Source organism: Hemiscyllium ocellatum, chromosome 6 (genome assembly GCF_020745735.1).
Source record: "Hemiscyllium ocellatum isolate sHemOce1 chromosome 6, sHemOce1.pat.X.cur, whole genome shotgun sequence".
Taxonomy (NCBI): Eukaryota; Metazoa; Chordata; class Chondrichthyes; order Orectolobiformes; family Hemiscylliidae; genus Hemiscyllium; species Hemiscyllium ocellatum.
In genome coordinates this window covers 2,556,184-2,580,156 of record NC_083406.1, presented here as the reverse complement: position 1 = coordinate 2,580,156, position 23,973 = coordinate 2,556,184, and the positions used below count along the sequence as shown (strand labels likewise).

Below are 23,973 nucleotides of genomic sequence, written 5' to 3'. Positions count from 1 at the left end.
TTCTATTCCTGGGTACAGATCTCACCAAACATTCTCATCCACATGCGAACATCGGTGGGAATCTAGTCCACGCCGGGAACCATCACTGTTCAATCAGAATCTTGTTTCACCCCACGTACACAAGTGTATGTTTCCAATCTAGATCAGAGGGAATTCTAACCATTCCTTCTCCTCTTACCCCATGATCTTTTCAGAGATTTGTGAGCTCTGCACTATGGCTGGTGAACTGGACAAAACGTAGGGGTCAAACTTGGAATCTACCTCAGTTGTGATGTTCAGCTGCTCAATGATTCATTAAGAGAGAGTCTTTAAAGAACTCCTTGTTTTTTTGTATTTCTGGCATTCTCTGTTGCCATCTTGATTGTACTATGACAAGGAGGGATTTTCCTAATGTTTCTTCAGCACTGCAATGTCAGCATATTTGTAATATATTAAACTAATTAAAACCACCTAATTGTGCCTGAACATATTTACAATTTACAATTCCAAACGAGGGAACATAGATTCATGATTATGTTAGCCAATATTTTTAAATGAGGTACATAACCAATTATTCTTACATCATTTCCCTCTTAATTTAATTGTAAAATATTGGTGTAAGCTTTGTTAGACAAGAAATGAGTCATCAAGGTGTTAAACAATTAAATGTAGAAAGGTTTCCAGTCCCAGCAAGAAATGTTTTAGTTCATCAGAATAACTCTGAGGATGAAGTGTCTTTGCTTGACATTCTGTTTCTCATTTGTGAATCTTGTTACCTCTATGCCCATCTTTCCTCAAATTGAAGTAAAGGAAATGTTTCAAAACGACTTGAACTATGCACAGGTTTGTAATACTTAACAATCCTTCACAGATTGTTGAAATGTTGGTAAGTTTGATGTTGTAATAATTTTGCCTTTTTTATAAATGTAGAGAAGAAAGTTATACAAGAGTTACTCTGATTTTACTTTTTCTTTTGAACAGAAATACATTAAACAGTTCTATACCTTTGGAGATGGTTCAGAAAATCTCATAGAAAGTAAGGGCTCCCTATCAGGAAAGATTAAAGAACTGCAACAATTTTATGGGCTGCAGGAAACAGGGGAACTGAACCGTGAAACCATAGAAATAATGAAAGCACCTCGATGTGGTTTTCCTGATCTCGCTCGCTATCAACTCTATCCAGGGAGACCTCGGTGGAGGAAACCATTTGTCACATACAAGTAAGGAATTCAAACAATGTGTTTCTTTGTATTTTAGTTGAATTATAAAATGATGATAAAACCATGTTTTTCCTTCCTAAAGTATAGTGAATTATCTACCTCAACTAAGCTACTTTGAAATAGAAGATGCCATTTGGAGGGCTGTGAATATTTGGCAAAAAGCAACCCCACTGAATTTTGTCAGAGTCCATAATTTTGAAGCTGATATCATGATTTCATTTGAAGGACGCGGTATGTTATCATTTTTAACCTTGTTGCTCACGAGCAAGGAACAAACTTCTCTGTTTATTTTTTATTAACTTCTTTAAATTCAATCCACAGTAACATAGGCTGTTTAGCAAAACATAAATTGCACTTATTAAATCTATTGGAAAGTTGTGATAATTTAACAGTAAATATTAATGTTGTTCATCATAACCTCCTTCAGTGTTTAACACTGAATTTGAGTTCCTTGTATTTTTCGAGTAAACTAGCATCATTTTCAAAAGTAACAGTGTTATTTGAGAGGTTAGTTATGGAATCATTGGTGATAGCAGAGGCTGGTGCAACTATTTCAAGCAAGGCGCAATATTTTCAATATTCATTGGGACGATCTTGTTGAAAACATAGTAATCTTGGTGTAAACTCTGATCTGCAGGAGTATGCCAGTAATACTCCCACTTGCCTGGGTGAATGCAGGTGCGACAACATTCAGGAAGATGGACACCATCCAGGAAAGAGCAACTCCCACTTGATTGGCACCATATCCACAAACATCCACTCCCTCTGCCCCCAATGGCCAGTAGCAGCAGTGTGTACTGTCTATAAGATGCACTGCAGAATCTCACCAGAGATCCTTAGATGCCATCTTCCAAAATTACGACCACTTCCATCTCGAAAGACAAGCTCAGTTAATACATGGGAACACAACCACTGGTAAGCTTCCCTCCAAGCCACTCATCGAGTCATAGAGATGTACAGCATGGAAACAGACCCTTCGGTCCAACCTGTCCATGCCGACCAGATATCCCAACCCAATCTAGTCCCACCTGCCAACACCCGACCCATACCCATCCAAATGCCTCTTCAATGTTGCAACTGTAGCACTCACTATCCTACTGGAAATATATCGCCGTTCCTTCATTGTCACTGGGTAAAAATCTGGAGTCCACTCCCTAAGGATATTGTGGGTCTGCCTACAGCACATGGACTGCAGCAGTTCGAAAAGCCAGCTACTCCCACCTTCTCAAGGGGCAATGAGGGACAGGAATATCTGCTGTGCCCAGCCAGAGATGCCCACATCCGATGAGTTAATAGAAAAAAATTGACTGACGGTAGCTATTTCTGAGAGACATAATCATTCCTGTTTAATCTATTCATTGTTCTCCTAATTGCAGTGATGATGTGCATATTGACATTGCTTAATAACTTGAGTGATATGGTGTTGCTCATGTTATAATTCACAAAAATAATTCGTAAGTAGGAGAGTCTCTGCCTTAGGGTTGGTTAGGTGTTGAAGCTGTGACTGAGCCAACAGCATGGCCTTGTGTAGTCAACAGCCACCTGCAGGAGAGAGCTCCCTGGTTTCTCATCCACTGAGTACAGCCTCTGGAGCCCCAGGTCAGTGCTGATGCTTGTGTCCCAGAACCTGTGAAAACAATATTTGCTTTAATACTTAATTTTTGTGATAAAATTTGAGCTGCATTATTAAGGTGCCAGTTAGCGCATGACACCAGGTTATAGTCCAACAGGTTTTTTGAAATCACAAGCTTTTGGAGCACTGCTCCTTCACCAGAATAAGTCTTCACTGTAACCTGGTATCATGTGACTTCAGACATGTCCACCCCAACACTGGCGCCTCCACATCAGTAATAACATGCAGTAGTTATTAATTTTAGGATGGAATATTTTGTGAGTGCAGGTAAGGAAAACGATTACATTTTAAGATGTTCTCTGATGGCTTCATAGACAATTTTATATTTGTGATGATACAACCTAACGAACTGAAATTTGGAGCATCTAAGGAAAACCGATTAAAATGTTCACCTATTTTCTGCCTCCATTTCTTGCTTAAACCCTAGGTGGTGAAATCTTCCATTTTTATTGTTTGCAAAAACTGTCCACAAGAAACTCTGCAGAAATTTGAATTGGGATAAGGAATTGTGAATTGTGGATTTTAGCCAGGAGGTTTAATTGCAGTCTTCCTGAAGTTTCAGTGTAATCAGACAGGTATCTGTGGGAAAGAGGGTGGAGAGCCCTGATATCAGAACTCCACCTAATTTTGTGCCCATCCTCTTTTCTGTCCCCATTTTTGTTGGATAGGGAAACTTTGCTCTCAGAAAGGCTTGGAACTAAATTTCCGGATGTTGGAATGCCATGCTGTGTTGTTTCTTGCTAATCTGTCCTGGGAGCAGCAATGACTGAATTCCAGCCAGTCAGACCTCCTGCACCAGGAGCTGCTTTCAAAGGTTGGAATTATTACCCACACTGAACATTTTACCTCAGAATAGAGATTTAATTTACATGTGGGGTCATGTGAGTTCCATTAAAGATTAAGCAGAGGTGCTGAATCTCCAGGAATTTAAAGCCTCCATATCTTGCTGCTTGATTTCCTGCTACTTCCCCAAGATTTTAAGAGATTTTGCACCTTTATTCTGAGGTTAAACGTTCAGTGAATTGTTTCTGCATGAAGCAAATCCAGCCATTGGAACCAGTCCCTCATGCTGTGCGGCTGACTGACTAGAATTTCATTGTTGCTTCCCCCCGTGACAGAGTCATGGGAAACTCCACACACAGCATGGCATCCCAAAATTTTGTAATATGGTTCCAGCCTTTCTGAAAGCAAACTTCATATCAATGATTTGGATGTGAATAAAGGAGGTATGGTTAATAAGTTTGTAGGTGACATCAAAATTGGAGGTGTAGTGGACAGTGAAGAAGGTTACTTCAGAGTGCAATGGGGTCTTGATCAGATGGGTCAAATGGGCAGTGGAGTGGCAGATGGAGTTCAATTTAGATAAATGTGATGTGCTGCATTTTGGGAAGGCAAATCAGGGCAGGACTTATACACTTAGTGGTGTGTGTTACTGAACAAAGAGACCTTGGAGTGCAGGTTCATAATTCCTTGAAAGTGGAGTTGCAGGCAGATAGGATAGTGAAGAAGGTGTTTGGTATGCTTTCCTTTATTGATCAAAGCACTGAATATAGGAGTTGGGAGGTCATGTTGTGGCTGTACAGGACGTTGGTTAGGCCATTTTTGGAATACTACATTCAGTTCTGGTCTATAGGAAAAAATGTTAAACTTAAAAGGGTTAAGAAAAGATTTACAAAGCAAGTGTTGGATGGTTTGAGCTAGATGGAGAGGCTGAACAAGCTGGGACTGTTTTCCCTGGAAAGCCAAGGTCTTTTCCTGAGGGGAGGTGAGTCCAAAACTAGAGTGTACAGATTTAGAGTGAGAGGGAAAAGATTTAAAAGGGTGTGAGCGACACTCTTTTCATGTAGAGGGTGGTATGTGTATGGAATAAGTTGCCAGAGGAATTGGTGGAAGCTGGTACAATTATAGCATTTAAAAGTCATTTGGATGGGCATTTGCAGAGGAAGGGTTTAGAGCGATATGGGCCAGATGGTGCTCAGTTAATTCAGGACATCTGGTCAGAAGGAATCAGCTGGTTCTCTTCCCATGCTGTACCTGGGATGACTCTAAGGCAAGTGAAGCTCCAGGCTGAAGTGGCAAAAAGGTCTATCTTTGTTGGACACAAGCTGAGGTGGAACATATAGTCTCATGGAATAATTGCAGCTCAGAAAAAAGGCATTCACCTTGTCGTGTCAGTGCAGGTCCTCAGAGAGACCACTTCTCAGAGTGCCACGTACCCTGCTGCTGGAAAAGCACAGCAGGTCAGGCAGCATCCGAGGACCAGGAAAATTGACATTTCGGGCAAAAGCCCTCCATCAGGATGTGCCACTGATCCTGCTGTAATTCCCAGTGTTTAACTTACCCTGCTGTAATTCCCAGAGTGCCACGTACGGTCCTGTCATCACCTCACTGTCCAAGCAGCTTACCTCAGGTAATGATCCAATATCCTTGTGAAAGTCTCACTCGTGCCTGCCAGAGTGTCGGAAAGAGCATTCCCGGTACCACAGCTCCTTCCTTGTGTTGGCATTGCGTGTTTTGCCAATTAGCTTCAACCTCAATGGGACTGGAAGTTACCCGGGAGGCCCAGCCACCTTAACCCATGGGTGTTTGTAGAGATAGCCGCAAAGATAATGGGTCAGTTGGTGATCACCTTTAATATTTCTCTTATTCAGCAATGGTTTCTTTAGTTTGAGGTTTACGTAGATCTAATCTTACAATGTGAGAAAGGATGGAGAGAGAGAGAAGTGGGGGACTATAAGACAGCTAGCTTGATGTCAGTCTTGGTTGAATCTATCATCAAGCCTGTCATTACTGGATATTTAAAAGATCATTGTCTGATTGGCAAAAGTGAACAAGGGATTTACAGAGATTAGACAAACCTGGGACTTTGAGGGAAAAACAAGGTTTGCAGATGCTGGAAACCAGAGTTTGATGCCTGACCTGCTGTGCTTTTCCAGCACCACTCTAATCTAGACTCTGAGACTTTATGAGAATGTTCCTAACTGAAAAATGTGTTGCTGGAAAAGCGCAGCAGGTCAGGCAGCATCCAAGGAGCAGGAGAATCGATGTTTCGGGCATGAGCCCTTCTTCAGGAATGAGGGAGGCTGAGATGAAAGGTAGGGAGGAGGGACTTGGGGGAGGGGCGTTGGGAATGCAATAGGTGGAAGGAGGTTAAGGTGAGGGTGATAGGCTGGAGTGGGGGTGGGGGCGGAGAGATCGGGAAGAAGATTGCAGGTCAAGAAGGCGGTGCTGAGTCCGAGGGTTGGAAGTGAGATAATGTGGGGGGAGGGGAAATGAGAAAGCTGGAGAAATCTGCATTCATCCCTTGTGTTTGGAGGGTTCCTAGGTGGAAGATGAGGCGCTCTTCCTTCAGGCGTCGTGTTGCCATGGTCTGGTGAGGGAGGAGGCCAAGGACCTGCATGTCCGTGGTGGACTGGGAGGGAGAGTTAAAGTGTTCCACCATGGGGCGGTTGGATTGGTTGGTCCGGGTGTCCCAGAGATGTTCTCTGAAATGTTCCGCAAGTAGGAGGACTGTCTTCCCAATGTAGAGGAGGCCACATCGGGTGCAGCGGATGCAGTAAATGATGTGTGTGTAGGTGCAGGTGAATTTGTGATGGATATAGAAGGATCCCTTGGGGCCTTGGAGGGAAGTGAGTGGGGAGGTTTGGATGCAAGTTTTGCATTTCTTGCGGTTGCAGGGGAAGGTGCCGGGAGTGGAGGTTGGGTTGGTGGGGGGTGTGGACCTGATGAGGGAGTCGCGGAGGAAGTGGTCTTTCTGGAATGCTGATAGGGGAGGGGAGGAAAATATATCCCTGGTGGTGGGGTCCGTTTGGAGGTGGCGGAAATGACGGCGGATGATACGATGTATCTGGAGGTTGGTGGGGTGGTAGGTGAGGACCAGTGAGGTTCTGTCCTGGTGGCGATTGAAGGGGCGGGGCTCAAGGACGGAGGAGCGGGAAGTGGAGGAGATGCGGTGGAGGGCATTGTCGATCACGTCTGGGGGGAATCTGCGGTCCTTGAAGGAGGAGGCCATCTGGGCTGTACGGTATTGGAACTGGTCCTCCTGGGAGTAGATGCGGCGGAGGCGAAGGAATTGGGAATATGGGATGGCGTTTTTACAGGGGGCAGGGTGGGAGGAGGTGTAGTCCAGGTAGCTGTGGGAGTCAGTCGGTTTATAGTAAATGCCTGTGTTGAGTTGGTCGTCCAAGATAGAAATGGAGAGGTCTAGGAAGAGAAGGGAGGAGTCTGAGACAGTCCAGGTGAATTTGAGTTCGGGATGGAAGGTGTTAGTAAAGTGGATGAACTGTTCAACCTCCTCGTGGGAGCATGAGGCAGCGCCGATACAGTCATCGATGTAGCGGAGGAAAAGGTGGGGGGTGGTGGCAGTGTAGTTGCGGAAGATGGACTGTTCCACATATCCTACAAAAAGACAGGCATAGCTGGGGCCCATGTGGGTGCCCTTGGCTACTCCTTTGGTTTGGAGGAAGTGGGAGGATTGGAAAGAGAAGTGGTTCAGGGTGAGGACCAGTTCAGTCAGTCGAAGGAGGGTATCAGTGGAAGGGTACTGGTTGGTGCGGCGGGAAAGGAAGAAGCGGAGGGCTTTGAGTCCTTCGTGATGGGGGATGGAGGTGTACAGGGACTGGATGTCCTTGGTGAAGATAAGGCGTTGGGGACCGGGGAAGCAAAAATCATGGAGGAGTTGGAGGGCGTTGGTGGTGTCCCGAACGTAGGTGGGGAGTTCTTCGACTAAAGGGGACAGAACCGTGTCGAGGTATTGGGAGATGAGTTCGGTGGGGCAGGAGCAGGCTGAGACAATGGGTCGGCCGGGGCAGTCAGGTTTGTGGATTTTGGGCAGGAGGTAGAAACGGGTGGTGCGGGGTTGTGGGACTATGAGGTTGGAGGCGGTGGATGGGAGATCCCCTGAGGTGATGAGGTTATGGATGGTCTGGGAGATGATGGTTTGATGGGAGGTGGGGTCATGGTCAAGGGGGCAATAGGAGGAGGCGTCCGCGAGCTGGTGTTTGGCCTCAGCGGTATAAAGGTCAGTGCGCCAAACTACTACCGCGCCTCCCTTGTCTGCCAGTTTGATGGTGAGGTTGGGATTGGAGCGGAGGGAGTGGAGGGCTGCACGTTCTGAGGGTGAGAGATTGGAGTGGGGGAGAGGGGTGGACAGGTTGAGGCGGTTAATGTCGCGGCGGCAGTTGGATATGAAGAGATTGAGGGCAGGTAAGAGGCCGGCACGGGGTGTCCAGGTGGATGGGGTGTGTTGGAGGCGGGAGAAGGGGTCGTCAGAGGGTGGGCGAGAATCCTGGTTGAAGAAGGAGGTGCGGAGGCGGAGGCGAAGGTGGCGGAAAAAATGCTCGATGTCTCGCCGCATGTGGAACTTGTTGCGTGACATGGAGCGTTTCTTCCGTCACCTTTGCCTCCGCCTCCGCACCTCCTTCTTCAACCAGGATTCTCGCCCACCCTCGCCCACCCTCGCCCACCCTCGCCCACCCTCTGACGACCCCTTCTCCCGCCTCCAACACACCCCATCCACCTGGACACCCCGTGCCGGCCTCTTACCTGCCCTCGATCTATTTATAGCCAACTGCCGCCGTGACATTAACCGACTCAACCTGTCCACCCCTCTCCCCCACTCCAACCTCTCACCCTCAGAACATGCAGCCCTCCACTCCCTCCGCTCCAATCCCAACCTCACCATCAAACCCGCAGACAAGGGAGGCGCGGTGGTAGTTTGGCGCACCGACCTTTATACCGCTGAGGCTAAACGCCAGCTCATGGACACCTCCTTCTAACTGCCCCCTTGACCATGACCCCACCTCCCACCAAACCATCATCTCCCAGACCATCCATAACCTCATCACCTCAGGGGATCCCCATCCACTGCCTCCAACCTCATAGTCCCACAACCCCACACCGCCCGTTTCTACCTCCTGCCCAAAATCCACAAACCTGCCTGCCCCGGCCGACCCATTGTCTCAGCCTGCTCCTGCCCCACCAAATTCATCTCCCAATACCTCGACACGGTCCTGTCCCCTTTAGTCGAAGAACTCCCCACCTACGTTCGGGATACCACCCACGCCCTCCACCTCCTCCAGGATTTTCGCTTCCCCGGTCCCCAACGCCTTATCTTCACCAAGGACATCCAGTCCCTGTACACCCCCATCCCCCATCACGAAGGACTCAAAGCCCTCCGCTTCTTCCTTTCCCGCCGCACCAACCAGTACCCTTCCACTGACACCCTCCTTCGACTGACTGAACTGGTCCTCACCCTGAACAATTTCTCTTTCCAATCCTCCCACATCCTCCAAACCAAAGGAGTTGCCATGGGCACCCGCATGGGCCCCAGCTATGCCTGCCTCTTCATCGGATATATGGAACAGTCCATCTTCTGCAGCTACATCGGTACCACCCCCCACCTTTTCCTCTGCTACATCGATGACTGTATCGGCGCTGCCTCATGCTCCCACGAGGAGGTTGAACAGTTCATCCACTTTACTAACACCTTCCATCCCGACCTCAAATTTAGCTGGACTGTCTCAGACTCCTCCCTCCTCTTCCTAGACCTTTCCATTTCTATCTTGGGCGACCGAATCAACACGGACATTTACTATAAACCAACCAACATCCACAGCTACCTGGACTACACCTCCTCCCTCCCTGCCCCTGTAAAAACGCCATCCCATATTCCTAATTCCTTCGCCTCCGCCGCATCTGCTCCCAGGATGACCAATTCCAACACCGTACAGCCCAGATGGCCTCCTTCTTCAAGGACCGCAGATTCCCCCCAGACGTGATCGACGATGCCCTCCACCGCATCTCCTCCACTTCCCGCTCCTCCGCCCTTGAATCCCGCCCCTCCAATTGCCACCAGGACAGAACCTCACTGGTCCTCACCTACCACCCCACCAACCTCCAGATACGTCATATCATCCGCCGCCATTTCCGCCACCTCCAAACAGACCCCACCACCAGGGATATATTTCCCTCCCCTCCCCTATCAGCGTTCCAAAAAGACCACTCCCTCTGCGACTCCCTCGTCAGGCCCACACCCCCCACCAACCCAACCTCCACTCCCGGCACCTTCCCCTGCAACCGCAAGAAATGCAAAACTTGCACCCACACCTCCACACTCACTTCTCTCCAAGGCCCCAAGGGATCCTTCCATATCCGCCACAAATTCACCTGCACCTCCACACACATCATTTACTGCATCCGCTGCACCCGATGTGGCATCCTCTACACTGGGGAGACAGGCCGCCTACTTGCAGAACGTTTCAGAGAACACCTCTGGGACACCCACATCAACCAACCCAACCGCCCCGTGGCTGAACACTTTAACTCCCCCTCCCACTCTGCCAAGGACATGCAGGTCCTTTGCCTCCTCCATCGCTAGACCATGGCAACATGACGCCTGGAGGAAGAGCATCTCATCTTCTGCCTTGGAACCCTCCAACCACAAGGGATGAACTCAGACTTCTCCAGCTTCCTCATTTCCCCTCCCCCCGCCTTATCTCAGTCCCAACTCTCAGACTCAGCACCGCCTTCTTGACCTGCAATCTTCTTCCCGACCTCTCCGCCCCCACCCCACTCCGGCCTATCACCCTCACCTTAACCTCCTTCCACCTATCGCATTCCCAACGCCCCTCCCCCAAGTCCCTCCTCCCTACCTTTTATCTTAGCCTGCTTGGCACACCCTCCTCATTCCTGAAGAAGGGCTCATGCCCGAAACGTCGATTCTCCTGCTCCTCGGATGCTGTCTGACCTGCTGCGCTTTTCCAGTAACATATTTTTCAGCTCTGATCTCCAGCATCTGCAGTCCTCACTTTCTCCTGAGTATGTTCCTAGCAGAGTGAAGCAGTAGATAAGGTGATTTGGATTTTCAGAAGGCTTTTCATAAAGTACCACACAGGAGAGATGGGACTGGAGATAATACACTGAAGGGAAGGTTGGTTAACAGGGAGAAAAGAGAAAGAGGAATCAATGGTGCTGAATGAGGGGTGTTATAATTTTTGTCGTTTACAGGTGGCACAAGATGTGTTTGAAATGTTTCTTGTGAGCAGGATGGCAAGATGTTTCAAGGAGATTTAAAAATAAAATATGCCAAATGCTGGTCAGGTGAATTGGCCATGCTAAATTGCCCATAGTATTAGGTGCATTAGTCTGGGGTAAATGTAGGGGAATGGGTCTGGGTGGGTTACTCTTCGGAGGGTCGGTGTGGACTTGTTGGACTGTAGGGAATCTAATCTCATCTAATCTAATCTACTGGCGATCTGAAATAAAAAAAAACAGAATGTGCTGGAGAAACTCAGCAGCTCTGGCTGCAATAGTGGAGAGAGAAACTGAGTTACTGTTTGGAGTCTGATCTGATTTTTAGGGATTTGCCATCTCTGTCAAGATTCCATTTAATTTTTACCAAGGAGAATAATCTGAACTTCTGCAATATTTCAATGTCACTGAAGCCCCTCATCTGAGGAACCATTTTCATAAAGCTTTTCTGCTGCATCTATAACGTCATCATATTCTTCCTAAACTGTTTACGATATAGCAGATGAGGTTGCATGAATCTTCAAAGTTTGGGAGAAGATTTGTAGCTCGGGTGCTCGTTGTTGTGGTTCTGTTCGCCGAGCTGGGAATTTGCGTTGCAGACGTTTCATCCCCTTTCTAGGTGACATCCCCAGTGCTTGGGAGCCTCTTGCGAAGCGCTTCTGTGATGTTTCCTCCAGCATTTATAGTGGTTTGTCTCTGCCGCTTCCGGTTGTCAGTTCCAGCTGTCCGCTACAGTGGCCGGTATATTGGGTCCAGGTCGATGTGCTTATTGATTGAATCAGTGGATGAGTGCCATGCCTCTAGGAATTCCCTGGCTGTTCTCTGTTTGGCTTGTTCTATAATAGTAGTGTCCTATAATAAAAAAAAACCACGCAAGGACTGCACAAAACACTACATAGGACAAACAGGAAGGCAGCTAACGATCCGCATCCATGAACACCAACTAGCCACGAAACGACACGACCAGCTATCCTTAGTTGCCACACACGCAGATGACAAGCAACATGAATTCAACTGGGACAACACTAGAGTCACTAGAACAAAGGACCCAATAGCCAGCACGAGCCAAACTAACGTAGTTTACAAAATACCATGCAAGGACTGCACAAAACACTGTATAGGACAAACAGGAAGACAGCTAACAATCCGCATCCATGAACATCAGCTAGCCACAAAACGACACGACCAGCTATCCCTAGTAGCCATACACTCAGACAACCAGGAACATGAATTTGACTGGGAAAACACTACCATCATAGGACAAGCCAGACAGAGAACAGCCAGGGAATTCCTAGAGGCATGGCATTCATCCACAAACTCCATTAACAGACACATAGACCTGGACCCCATATACAAACCACTACAGCTGAAACTGACACCCGGAAACGGCAAGAAGATCCATCAACAGACACATCGACCTGGACCCCACATACAAATCACTGCAGCTGAAACTGACACCCAGAAGCGGCAAGAACAAACCACTATAAATACTGGAAGAAACATCAAAGCAGCGCTTCACAGGAGGCTCCAATAGCACTGATGATGTTCCCTAGCCAGGGAACGAAACGTTTGCAGCAAAAACTTCCAGCTCGGCGAGCAGAACCACAACAACGGACACCCGAGCTACAAATCTTCAACCAGACTTTAAATAGAGGATAGGCTCAGAGGAGGCTAGTCAACACTTCAAACCTGCTCCACCCCTCAATATGATCATGGCTGCTTATTGACCTCAAAACCCTCAAGCTGTTTGTATTCAGTGTATGGATGAACCTACTACAGAAGGAGAAAAACATAACCTTCTCTTGGGACTCCATTTACACGACTCACTGCCACAGAAAGGCTGCAAACATCATCAAAGACCCATCGCACCCCGGTAACAATCCCCAACAATCTCTTCCATCAGGCAGAAGATACAGAATCCTGAACAAATGCACCAGCAGGTTCAGGAATTGCTTCTTCCCAGCCGTTATTAGACTAATGGATGGACTCTCTAACCTTGAATAATACTGATCTTGCTGATGTTGACCTTGTCTTGCGCACACCCTGTGCATGTAATCTGTATGCCTCTAAGCTTTTTCACACCCTATGATCTGTAAGTCCTTGCTTATCATGATCTGCCTGTACGGCTCTTAAACAAAACTTTTCACTGTACTTAGGTACATGTCACAATCAATCAATCAGTCATATAAGGCAGGGCAAATGACTGAGGTATCAGTGAGGGAGCACGTTGGGGCCAGTGATCATAATGCTATTAGTTTTAAACTAGTGATGGAAAAGGATGGAACTAATGTAAAAGTTAAATATCTAAATTAGAGCAAGGCCAAACAGACAGTCAGATAGTGGGAAGCCTTCGGAAATGAAATGATGAGAGTCCAGAGACAATATGTTTCTGTCAGGGTGAAAGGCAAGGCTGGTAGGTATAGGGAACACCGGATGACGACAAAAATTGAGGTTTTGGTTAAGAAAAAGAAGGAAGCATATGTCAGGTGTAGACGGCAGAGATCGAGTGAATCCTTAGAGGGGGAGAAGGCTAGCAATAGTGAAATCATAAGGATAAAAAGGCAGCATGAGGTAGCTTTGGTAAATAAGGTTAAGGAGAATCCTAAGCGATTCTGTAAATACATTATGGGCAAAAGAGCAAATAGGGACAGACTAGAGCTCATTAAAGATCAGCAATGCAGTCTATGTGTGGAAAGGTAGGAGATAGGCGAGGTACTAAATGGGTATTTCAAGTCAGTATTTACTGTGGAGAAGGATATGTAAACGAGAGACTTTGAAGAGTTAAACAATGATACCTTGAAAAGTGTCCAGAGGAGGAAGTGCTCGATGTCTTAAAACACTTAAAGCTGGATAAATCCCCAGGACCTGATCAAATAATATCCCAGAATTCTGTGGGAGGTTAGGGAAGTGATTGTCGGGCCCCTTCCTGAGATATTTGTATCATCGCTAGGCACAGGTGAGGTGCTGGTAGACTGGAGGGTTGCTAATGTGGTGCCATTATTAAAGTAAGATGGTAAGGACAAGCCAGGGAGCTATAGACCAGTGAGCCTGACCTCGGTGGTGGGCAAATTGGTGGAGAGAATCCTGAGGGACAGGATTTACATGTATTTGGAAAGGCAAGGACTGATTAGGGATAGTCAACATGGCTTTGTGCGTGGGAAATCATGTCTCACTAACTTAGAGTCAGAGAGATGTACACATGGAAACAGACCCTCGGTCCAACCCATCCAGATATCCCAACCCAATCTAGTCCCACCTGCCAGCACCTGGCCCATATCCCTCTAAACCCTTCCTATTCCTATACCCATCCAGATGCCTTTTAAATGCTGTAATTGTACCAGCCTCCACCACTTCCTCTGGCAGCTCATTCCATATGCATACCACCCTCTTGTGAAAAAGTTACCCCTTAGGTCTCTTTTATAAGTTTCCTCTCTCACCCTAAACCTATGCCCTCAAGTTCTGGACTCAGAGTCTAAATGTGTGGTGCTGAAAAAGCACAGCAGGTCAGGCAGCATCTGAGAAGCAGGAAAGTTGTTGTTTTGGGCATAAGCCCTTAATCCAGGGAGAACTAGCTATTTGGAGACAAAATTGGCTTGAAGTAGATGACAGAGAGTGGTGGTGGAGGATTTTATTTTTGCATTGGAGACCTGTGAGCAGTGGTGTGCCACAAGGGTCAGTGCTGGGTCCACTACTTGTCATCATTAATGGAAATGATTTGGATGTGAGCATAAGTGGTATAGCTAGTAAGTTTGCAGATGACACCAACATTGGAGGTGGTGTGGACAGTGAAGGAGATTACCTCAGAGTCCAACGTGACCTTGATCAGATGGGCCGATGGGCTGAGGAGTGGCAGATGGAGTTTAATTCAGATAAATGTAAGGTGCTGCATTTTGCAAAGGCAAATCAGGGCAGGACGTATTCACGTTATGGGCAGAAGCCCTTCAGCAGCTTCATTCCTGATGAAGGGCCTTTGCCTGAAACATTGATTCTCCTGCTCCGCGGATGATGACTGACCTGCTGTGCTTTTCCAGCACCACACTCTTTGATTTCAATCTGCAAACCTCACCTTCTCCTGGGATAGTGAAGAAGGTATTTGGTAAACCTTGGTGTTATTGGTCAGTGTATTGAGTGTAGAAATTGGGAGCATTGGACTGTGGTGAGGCCACTATTGGAATAGTGTTCAATTGTGGTCTCCCTTCTTTAGAAACCTGAAAGGGTGCAGAAAAGATTGATAAGGATGTTGCTCAGGTTGGAGGATTTGAACTGTCTGGAGAGGCTGAATAGGCTGGAGTCCTTTTCCCTAGAGTGTTGGAGACTGAGGAGTGATCTTAGAGAAGTTTATAAAATCCATGAGGGGTATGGATAGGTAGGAGGTCCAAAATGAGAGGCCATAAGTAAGAAGGGAAAGTTTTAAAAGGGATCCAAGGGGCAACTTGTTCAACAGAAGGTGGTGTGTGCAAGGACTGAGCTGCCAGAGGAAGTGGTGGAGGCTGGTACAATTACAACATGAAAATGACATCTGGAAAGTACAGGAATCGGAAGGGTTTAGAGGGATGTGGGCCAAGTGCTAGCAAATGGAACTAGATTAGGTTCAGATATCTGGTTAGCATGTATGAGTTGGGCTGAAGGGTCTATTTTCATGCTGTATATATCTACGTGTCTATGATCCTAATTCCACCTCACCCCCACCCCCATCCCCATGTCCCTTGAACCCTTTAGCCACAACAGTTATACTCCCTCCTTGGTGAAAACCCAGCATGTTTTAGCCTTAGCTACATTCTGTGCTGGTGAATGCCAAAGGTTCATCCCACTCTGGGTGAAGACATTTCTCCTCATCTCAGATCTAAAAGGCTTCCCCCTTATCTACAAGCTCTGACTCCTAGTTCTGAACTCCCCCACCAGTGGGAACATCCTTCCTGTGTCAAGCTGGTCTGGTCCTGTTTTACCCTGGGTTTTAGATTGCTTCTCCCTAGTCTCCCATTTCTCTGCATTGAACCTCATCTGACACATTATAGTCTCTGCATTAATTGTGATACCCCATTTGTCCCCCCCACCCTATTGGTCTGTCTATGTCCTCCTCATGGTTCACAACACTTCACCATAACACCCATAACTTTTGTAATTATGACCTGAAGTTTCAATCATTAATGTATAGCAGGAAGAATTGGGGTTCTAACAGTGACCTTTGGTGAGCTTTATGGTATATCTAACAAAAGCAACCTTTCATCACTATGTTAAAGAAAAGTTTTGTGATTCACACATGAAAGAAGTGAAACTATCATGGTCATTCTAACAGATGAGAGACTCAACAAACAATCAAGGGATTTTTCACTGTATAATTTCAGTTACATCACACTGGAAAGTTGTGCTATGAACTCTGTGTCTTACAATCTTATTCTCCACAACCACCTGATGAAGGAGCAGCGTTCCAAAAGCTAGTGCTTCCAAGTAAACCTGTTGGACTATAACCTGGTGTTTTGTGATTTTTAACTTCGTACACCCCAGTCCAAGTACACTCCAAGTCATTTCACCATTATGCTCAATTCCTGTCACACAATTTTGGACACAGCTTTTGTGCAGTATTTTACAGAAGTGCCTTTTGGAAGCCCATTCACACCACATCAACAGCTTTATTCTCATCAATCCTCATCGAAAAAACACCAACAAGTCAGTAAATCACAATACCTCCTTAACAAACCCATACTGGCTTTGCTTCAATAACTTGCATTTACTCAAGTGACCATTAATTATGTCCTGAATTTGTATAAATTCTCTGTTTGGCCCCACTCCAGTTTTTACCACAGGATTGTACTGAAAGGCTGGTTTTTGTGTGGGTAGCTGTGAGTTGTGTTTTCAAATGGATTCTCACTGTGAAACTTGGTGCCATTTCTTCCTGTATCTCACTTCATAAAGAGCCCTTCCTGCCCCATGGCATCCCCAGGGATGGTCTCATTCCCACCCCATCTTACCATGTGACATTTCTGGAACAATTTGCCACACAGTAAATGTGTAACTGAAAGACCAGTAATAACTGGATCGAGACCATTATCGAAAGGCCAGGCAAGCGCTGGCATCTGAAGCTGCCCCTGTTTGGTCGAGGACATTTGTTGAAGGAAGTGGAGGAAGGGAAGTTGGCAGCAGCGTTCTCTGACCGGGGTGTTGAGGCCCTGCTACAGGAGCTGTTGTAGATTAGGGCTCTCCCTTATCTGGAGGACTGCCACCCCCCCCCAGTCTGAGGTTGCCATCTGGGTCAATACTATCTCAACAGTGCCCGCTCCAGTGCCCCATTCTCACAAGGACACAGGAGGACGCTGTGCCAGAAGGTACCCAGGCGAAGGAGGAAGGGCAGACAGAATGCTGCAGCCCCATTCTATTTGCCCAATCAGACCCTTGGTATGGAAACCAAATACAGTCCACCTCCCTCGAGCACAGAAATTCTTGGTTTGACCCTGTTCTCAGCCACACACCTCCCCAGAGATGGCCCGAATGGCCAGTGAGCTCTCCCCTGCTGGGAGGGCTCCTCCACCCCAGCTGTGGACCCAGACCAAGGGGAGGGAAGGGAGATGGGGAGGGAGGGGGGAAGGCAAAGAGAGAGGGAAAGGGAGAGGGGGTGGAGAGGGACAAGGGGAGGGAGGGGTAGGGGAGGCAGAGGGAAAGGGAAAGGGGAGGGAGAGGGAAAGAGTGAGGAAAAGGGGAGGGGGAAAGAGATGGGGAGGGAGAGGGACAAAGGGAGGGAGGTAGAAGGAGAAGGAGAGGAGGAGAGTGAAGGAGAAAGGAAGACGGAGGGAGAGGGGGAGAGAGAGGGTGAGGGGTGGGCCCTTTGTTGGTGTGGGTGACAGCACAGTGCGTATCATCTTTGGAGAGATTTGATTGGTTTTGCATGACATCTATGTGTTTGAGTATTTGTGTAATGGGGCCAGCATGAAGCATACATTCAGAGCCAGCCCGGGGTAGACCAGGGGCCTATGCTTGTATGGAGCCTGCTGCAGCCCTGTGTGTCCAGGGCAATCCTACTGAGACCATTGGCCCTCACCCTCCAACATGCCAATCCTTTCCTTGGCCCCTGCATAAAGGAGATACTATGAATGAGACGATCAGTGATGTCTGAGGCAGGGGCTGAGACAGAGCCAATGTGTTAGGATGACAGAACCCTGTCCTGTACACTGCAGGGTCTGTGTGTGTCATGTGTAAGGATCCTCTCACCAGCCCTCCCTCACAGGCTGGGACATTCCTTGAACTCACTGCCATTTTCCTTCTCAGCGTGATTTCTAATACGATAGAAGGTGACAGTGAGCACTCCTTGGCCTGTAGTATCCATCCTCTGCCTCTGTATATCAGTGACACCATAACCCTCCAGATTCCTTCCCTATAAAACCTCCAGGCTCTGTAACCCCCACCCAAGGCGACCTGGATGCAGCTCCCTTGGGTCGCCATATTCCCAGTCTCTGTCGATGAGGGTAAAGGTCACGGGTGGTCATATACTAGCCTCCATGAGGTCAGCTGCCTCTGGACCATGGGTGAATGCCCCTCCCACATGCTCCTCTCTGTTTTCATTCACAAGTCCCCATAACACCATTTCCTGCTCATGGCGCCCGCCTTCATCATTAATAATTGACCCTTTAGCCAAGCCTGCAGACCCCAGTGCTGAGTCCTGCCCCCATCTCCTTTACCCCTCAGTTTTCATGGATGTTAAACCCTTGAGAGACCTACTCAGACAGGCCTGTGGGAGGATTACCCAGAGCCCTCATGGGGAGGGGAATGTGGACACCAATGTGACCACGTTATCTCCCCAGATTGGTCACTATAGAGCCACAGGATTGACCATGACCTACCCCCGGACTGCACAGGCACAGACACTGATCCAACATGCCAAGCAGCACCAGATGGTGGCCAGTTCCCTTGGGCTGATCCAGCGGCTGCCGTGAACTTATTGCACTGTTGGGGAGCTCCATGCCCTTCAGTAAAAATCGCTCCCCTCAGACATTGGGACCTTTTGCTGACATGTAGTAGGTTGATCATGTAGGCTTCTGGCACGTCATGTCGATGTGAGCAGGCTGCCCTTCCCGTGGACTGAGGACTACTGACCAGCAAGGTCACCTGCCAGGGCATGTATGTGTGCTAATGGTGGCTCAGTGGTTAGCACTGCTGCCTCACAGCGCCAGAGACCTGGGTTCAATTCCCACCTCAGGTGACTGTCTGTGTGGAGTTTGCACATTCTTCCCGTGTCTGCATGGGTTTGGTCCAGGAGCTCCGGTTTCCTCCCACAGTCCAAAAATATGCAGGTTAGGTGAATTGGCCATGCTAAATTGCCCGTAGTGTTAGGTGACGGGGTAAGTGTAGAGGAATGGGTCTGGGTAGGTTGTGCTTCGGCGGGTCAGTGTGGACTTGTTGGACCGAAGGGCCTGTTTCCACATTGTAAGTAATCTAATCTAATCAAAGCAAGACAAGGTGCAGCCCCACTCAGCCCATAGGTAGCACTGGTTGGGTAAGCTCTAAGAGATTCAGCCCTATACCTCAGTCCAATCAGCCCGGTCCAGCAATGACAAACCAGATGCAACAACGTGGGTCACTGTCTACCATCTGATAAGTTTCTGACCACGGACCAGTCCCACCACCATGGGACTTTCATCCATATCTTTATTATGTCCAGACTAATTTACTCTGACGGACTGCTTCCTCACTCTTGGTAAACCTGAACTTATCGAATCCCCGTTGTAATAGTCCTAACTTTCAGACAGTCACTATCAATCCTCTGGTCACTGATTTATACACACAAATAATTAAACAAAACATTGATTTGAAAATTCTCATCTTTGCTTTCAAACTTTCCTTCTGTCTGTATTCCCCTGGAGCCTCACAACCCCCTGATATACCGGAACCCCTCTTATTCTAACTATTGAGCATCCTCAATTTTAATCACTCCACCTTAGTCAAGGAATTCCTGCCCTAAATATCTCGGCCTTGTGTTTGAGATTCTTCTTCAGACTGAACAATTTCATCATGGGGTGACATGGTGGCACAGTGGTTAGCACTGCTGCCTCTCCATGCCAGGGACCCGGCTTCAATTCCCTCCTCAGGCGACTCTCTGTGTGGAGTTTGCACATTCTCCCCGTGTCTGTGTGGGTTTCCTCTGGGTGCTCCAGTTTCCTCCCACAGTCCAAAGATGTGCAAGTCAGGTGAATTGGCCATGCTAAATTTCCCGTAGTGTTACGTGTAGGGGAATGGGTCTGGGTGGGTTGTGCTTCGGCGGGTCAGTGTGGACTTGTTGGGCCGAAGGGCCTGTTTCCACACTGTAAATAATCTAATCAAGTTCTTAAAGTCATTAAGTCCGAGAGATGTACAGCACAGAAACAGACCCTTCGGTCCAACCCGTCCATGCCGACCAGATATCCCAACCCAATCTCGTTCCACCTGCCAGCACCTGGCCCATATCCCTCCAAACCCTTCCTATTCATATACCCATCCAAATGCCTCTTAAATGTTGCAACTGTACCACCCTCCACCACATCCTCTGGCAGCTCATTCCATATACGCACCACCCTCTGTGTGAAAAAGTTTCCCCTTAGGTCTCTTTTATATCTTTCCCCTCTCACTCTAAACCTATGCCCTCTAGTTCTGGACTCCCCACTCCAGGGAAAAGACTTTGTCTATTTATCCTATCCATGCCCCTCATAATTTTGTAAATTATAAGGTCACCTCTCAGCCTCCAACGCTCCAGGGAAAACAGACCCAGCCTGTTCAGCCTCTCCCTATAGCTCAGATCCCCCAACATCCTTGTAAATCTTTTCTGAACCCTTTCAAGTTTCACAACATCTTTCCGATAGGAAGGAGACCAGAATTACACGCAATATTCCAACAGTGGCCTAACAAATGTCCTGTACAGCCGCAACATGACCTCCCAACTCCTGTACTCAATACTCTGACCAATAAAGGAAAGCATACCAAACATCTTCTTCACTATCCTATCTACCTGCAACTCCACTTTCAAGGAGCTATGAACCTGCACTCCAAGGTCTCTTTGTTCAGCAACACTCCCTAAGACCTTACCATTAAATGTATAAGTCCTGCTAAGATTTGCTTTCCCAAAATGCAGCACCTCGCATTTATCTGAATTAAACTCCATCTGCCACTTCTCAGCCCATTGGCCCATCTGGTCAAGATCCTGTTGTTATCTGACGTAACCTTCTTCGCTGTCCACTACACCTCCAATTTTGTTGTCATCTGCAAACTTACTAACTGTACCTCTTATGCTCGCATCCAAATCATTTATATAATCATTTGCCCTAATAGTTCCTCTTATAACAGGAGTATTCTTTCACTTCATACTGTTCTTGGGGTCTGCACGCTTGGCTGAAGGGTTAATTATTAACATTTCATTACATTAAATATGTTGTTAGGTAATATTGTTACTAACAAAGTCACTGGACCTACAATGTTAACTCTGATTTCTTCCCACAGATGGTGCCAGACCTGCTGAGCTTTACCAGCAGTTTCTGTTTTGTTGATTATGGTTATTCCTGAGTGTGAGCTGAAAAATGTGTTGCTGGAAAAGCGCAGCAGGTCAGGCAGCATCAAAGGAGCAGGAGAATCGACATTTCAGGCATAAGCCCTTCTTCAGGATGCTGCCTGACCTGCTGCGCTTTTCCAGCAACACATTTTTCAGCTCTGATCTCCAGTATCTGCAGTCCTCACTTTCTCCTTATTCCTGAGTGTGTTGGTCTTGTTGAGTCCGCTGTTATATATTACCACCATGCATTATGAACTGAATGCAACAATAAACCATTTGGACTGTGGTTCTGTTTTTGACATTGCTGCTTTTTTTATCTTCACTCCTTTGGTAGCTCATGGTGATAATTTTCCATTTGATGGACGTGGAGGAACTTTGGCTCATGCATTTTCACCTGGACCGGGTATTGGAGGGAATATTCATTTTGATCAGGACGAGGATTGGACAATAGGACACTATGGTAAAGATTCTCAACAAATGCACTGAAAATCTAGGGCTTATAGTGAGGGTTAAACGACAGAAACATCCAATTGATACTGTAAATCCAATGCATTGACCCCTTGTCCACCGAAGTAGATAGTTTTTTTTCTGGAAGTGCTTGAAATAATTTGAATTCCCAACCTCCTTTAATCTGTGGTTCTCCAAAGGGCAAAGTTCTACAGTTAGAGCCATCAACCCGTGGAAATGATCCAGCACGGAATAGGGCTATTGGCCCATCTTGTACATGCTGAGCCGAGGGCACTCAGATACCCTTTCTCATCCCTTCTTCCTGCACAGGACCCATGGGCCTGCAGCTTACAGCACTGAAGGTGTATGGATCTCTGTCTCCACCACCAACTCAGGCAGTGAATTCCAAACACCCTCCATGTATCTTTTTCCTCACTAATCCTTCTGCCACTTAGCTTGAAGCTCTGGCCCCTGGTGTTTGAACTCTCTGCCAAGGGAAACAGGTTCCTCCTGTCTGTCTCTGCCCCCCACAGTGTTGTACCCCTCAATCATGTCACCTCTCAGCCTTCTCTGTTCCATGGAATACAACCCCAACCTCTCCAATCTCTCCTCAGAACTACAATTTGCCAGCCCTGGCAACATTCTGGTTAATCCTCTCCGCTCTCTATCCAAAGCAATTCCCTCTTTCCCGTAATGTGGTGACCAGCCCTGTATACAATCCTCCAGTTGGGGCCTCACCAGTGTCTTACACAGTTTCATCATTAGGTCCTTTTGTATTGTATGCCTCTGTTAATGAAGGACAGCTTTCCAAATGCCTTCTGTAAAACCTTATCCACTCGTCCTACTGCATTCAGGGACCTCTCTACATGCACACCAAGATCTCTCACTTCATCTCCCCCTCTCAGTTTCTGCCAATTTATTGGTTATTCCCTTTCACTGTTTAACCTCCCTAAATGCATGACCTCACACTTATCAGAGTTGAACTCCATCTACCACTAACCTGCCCACTCCAACCCATCTATATCATGGTGGAGCTTACAGCTCTGCTATACACTACGCAGCCAGTTTTTATGTCATCTACAAACTTCCCAATTGTTGCCTCCTCACATTCAGGTCCAAATCATTGATGTATAAAACAGAGAGCAGGGATCCCAACACTGAGCCCTGTGGAACATCACTTAACACAGCTTTCTATTCACAACAGCAGCCATCGATCACTCCCCTTTGTTTCCTGTTGCTGAGTCACTCAGGATCCAGTTGGACACATTGCCCTGGATGCCATGGGCTTTGACTTTATTGAGCAGTCTGCCATGTGGGACTGTCCCTTACTAAAAGACAGCACCCACTACACTGCCATCATCGATCCATCTTGTCAATCCCCTTTTCAAAGAATTCAATCAAGTTTGTGAGGTTTGACCTTCCATGAACGAAGCCATGCTAACCATCCCCGACAATCATGACTTTCCAAAGTTAAAGGAAAACTAATTTATCTTCTAACCTGAAACATTGTTAACTGGGCTTGACCTCATTGGGAGAAAAATGCCTGTTAATTGTGAAATATTAATATGTCAATTTCATGCCACTAAGTTACTTCGGAATCCTTGTTGCAGGAGGTGCTGCTTATAACAGACAAAATAAAGTAGGCAGAAAGAGAAGGATGTGGAAATCTCATGCTGTAGAATGTATCACCATTCAATACATGTCACACATTGTGAGTTTGTTTCTCATGAAATTATTTCCTTTAAGGTGTCAATCTATTTCATGTTGCTGCCCATGAATTTGGTCACGCACTGGGGCTTGGTCACTCCAGGCATCGTTCTGCTGTGATGTATCCTACGTACAAATACGGTCGATCAAATATAATCTCTCTTTCATGGGATGATATCATAGCTGTGCAGGATCTGTATGGTATGAGCATTATTTTTTTAAACATAACAAATAGAAAAGGTATAACGCTTATTAAATTATTCACAGAATGAATATTAGAAAACAAAAGATGTTGCCCTGTCCACTTCTTAACAGTTGGATACTGACTCAGTAAAGCTGAATAGTTATTATTTTAAAACGGTCTCTAATGATGTTTTCATCATCTCCAAAGTTACAAACTTAATTTGCACGGTTCCAAAATGCATGTAGATTATGTTTCTTGGTTGGAA

The 23,973-nt window shown here is 46.9% G+C and overlaps 1 protein-coding gene across 1 annotated transcript in view; it reads left to right on the top strand.

Moving 5' to 3' along the window:
* Positions 1–814: 814 nt before the first annotated feature.
* The window catches only part of LOC132816609 (matrix metalloproteinase-20-like), a 32,883-nt gene continuing 9,724 nt past the window's right edge, over positions 815–23,973 (top strand). The window contains exons 1-5 of the mRNA XM_060826424.1: positions 815–865; positions 961–1,199; positions 1,282–1,430; positions 21,705–21,830; positions 23,564–23,720. Coding sequence (XP_060682407.1) covers positions 815–865; positions 961–1,199; positions 1,282–1,430; positions 21,705–21,830; positions 23,564–23,720 — 722 coding nt within the window. The remainder of the gene's footprint in view (positions 866–960; positions 1,200–1,281; positions 1,431–21,704; positions 21,831–23,563; positions 23,721–23,973) is intronic.